The sequence below is a fragment of the Bison bison genome, unplaced genomic scaffold (assembly GCF_000754665.1).
Source record: "Bison bison bison isolate TAMUID 2011002044 unplaced genomic scaffold, Bison_UMD1.0 scf7180017854714, whole genome shotgun sequence".
Taxonomy (NCBI): domain Eukaryota; kingdom Metazoa; phylum Chordata; class Mammalia; order Artiodactyla; family Bovidae; genus Bison; species Bison bison.
Window position 1 is genome coordinate 10,694 of NW_011485287.1, and position 2,017 is coordinate 12,710.

At 55.6% G+C, this 2,017-nt stretch overlaps 1 protein-coding gene across 1 annotated transcript in view; it reads right to left on the minus strand.

Moving 5' to 3' along the window:
• LOC105001051 (BCL-6 corepressor-like protein 1) overlaps window positions 1–2,017 on the minus strand; it is a gene marked incomplete at its 5' end in the record, with an annotated part of 7,638 nt that overhangs the window by 5,285 nt on the left and 336 nt on the right. The window contains one exon of the mRNA XM_010857167.1: window positions 1,488–1,633. Within this exon, the coding sequence (XP_010855469.1) occupies window positions 1,488–1,633 (146 nt within the window). The remainder of the gene's footprint in view (window positions 1–1,487; window positions 1,634–2,017) is intronic.

Genomic DNA, 2,017 nt, shown 5'->3' on the forward strand with positions numbered 1-2,017 from the left:
GTTCCTGTGTGCCAGCTTCCCCTGGGAATTGAGTGGAGTGCAGACAACAACACACATTTGTGTGGAGGAGAGTGCAGAGTGGTATGTGGGAAGAAGCCACAGAGGGTGGCCTGCCCCGAGCCGCACGCAGCCCAGTTAAACTGAACAAGAGTCCTCACTAGCCCAGAGCAAATGCCTGAAGGAGTGTCCCCACATGGCTCTGCCCTCACAGACAGGCCTGGGCCCCAGAGCTGGTGGAGGAAGGAGGCAGTCCTCCTGCCCCAGCCGGAGAGGCTGGGTCTGGCTGTGGGGCAGAAGCCTGGCTGTGGACTGGATGGGGGCACCCATGCAGGGGTCAGGGCCTCCCTGACCCATCATTCCCCTTCCTTCAGTACCTAGAAGGCCCTTCCTTCAGTACCTAGTCCTCCTTCCACGGGGACCTTCGGCTCAGGCTACTACTTCGTTTCCTCCTCCATCATCAGCTGCCTGGTTAACCTGTATTCCATAAACAAATGAGCTCCTGCTTGGGAGCCTAGGACTGTACCTGATGGTGGGGTGGGGGTGGGCGTACTAACTGAGGCCACAGCCTGGGAGACAGGAAACAGCCTTGGGCAAACCCTTGGTCCTGCCAGCCTCCAGGGTAAGAGGAGCTCTACCACCATCGAAGCCTCCGAAGAGGATCAGTGACACAACCTCCAGCTGCTCCATCCACCCAACTGCGCTTAGGCAGGCTGAAGAAGTCACTGCTGGAGCAAGGGCCAAGCTGTAATATCACACAGGAGGTAGGGTTCCTTTATTCAGAGGTCAAGTCTGAGGAGATTTCCACTGAGCATGCCCAAGCCAGACTTCCCTCCTCCCACTGCCCAACTCTGTAGAGCTATCTAACTGCAGACAAACAGCTGTCATCCACTAATGAGAAAACAAATGCAAGTTGGCTTGTGGTGCTTGCCACGGGCCTTAACACTACTTTTCCAGAGGGGGCAAGTGAGGGAGGAAGAGCAAAGAACAGGAGGATGCACAGGGAACATCACAGTTACCACAGGGTGTGAGGAATAAAGCAAGTGGAATGGTCCTAAGGGCTGAACTTTGATCACCAACAGAGATAAAGTGCAGGTGCAAAAACAAAAGCAAACTGTTAAGTGCCACCTCTCTGCAACTGGCAGACCATTCAAAGCACAAGTCCACACATTTTGCCCCAAACTCAAACTACTAGTGGGGCCACTGTCCCACAGAGAGGCCTACCTCACACACGGAGCGGGAAGAGGGGGCCCCAAGGGCGACCGGGGCCCTGAAGAGGATGCATGCAGTGAGAACACTCACAGCACAGGGACGAGACGAAGCTGCCTGCTGACTTTTTAAAGTTCAGAGAGATCTCTGAGTTGCCAGAAAGAAACATGTGAGGAGAGCCGATGCCCCTCATAGGAGTCGCTTGAAATGAGTGAAATGATATCTCAGGAGCTCAGGGTCAGAGCCCCGGTAATGAGGTTTTGAGTCTGGGTCATACTCACCACTGAGAAAGCGCTTCATGGTGTCACTGCTGGCCAGCTTCATGGCTGTCTGTCCTGAGTAGGTGGCCAGCGTGGGGTCAGCCCCATAGGACAGCAGAAGCCAGATGGTCTCCAGGTTGTCGTTGACCACTGCATCGTGAACTGGCCTGCAAGGTGACACAGGGTGAGAACAGCAGGATCCAAGTGGGAACCTGGGTGTCTAGGCCTCAGGCCACCTTGGCAGGGAAAGCAAAGTAAGACGAGCCCAGCGTAACATGGGGAAGAGGGCACGGAGCCTGCCTGGCCTGCACTGCCCTCCATATTTCCCTGCCTCTTTCTCCTCCCTTCCAGTTCTCTCTCTTCTGTTCCCCAATGGCACTCTGCTGGTTGTTCTGGAGCTCAGGGGAGAATAGGCCCCTAACTGAAGTTAAACTTAAGAGAAAATTCTGGGGGATATGACCGGAAAACCCAGATGACTGCCCCAGAGCTGCTCCGCACACCCAGCAGGTGGCCCAGCAGAGCCCACAGCCTCTGACTCAAGCACCCCCCCC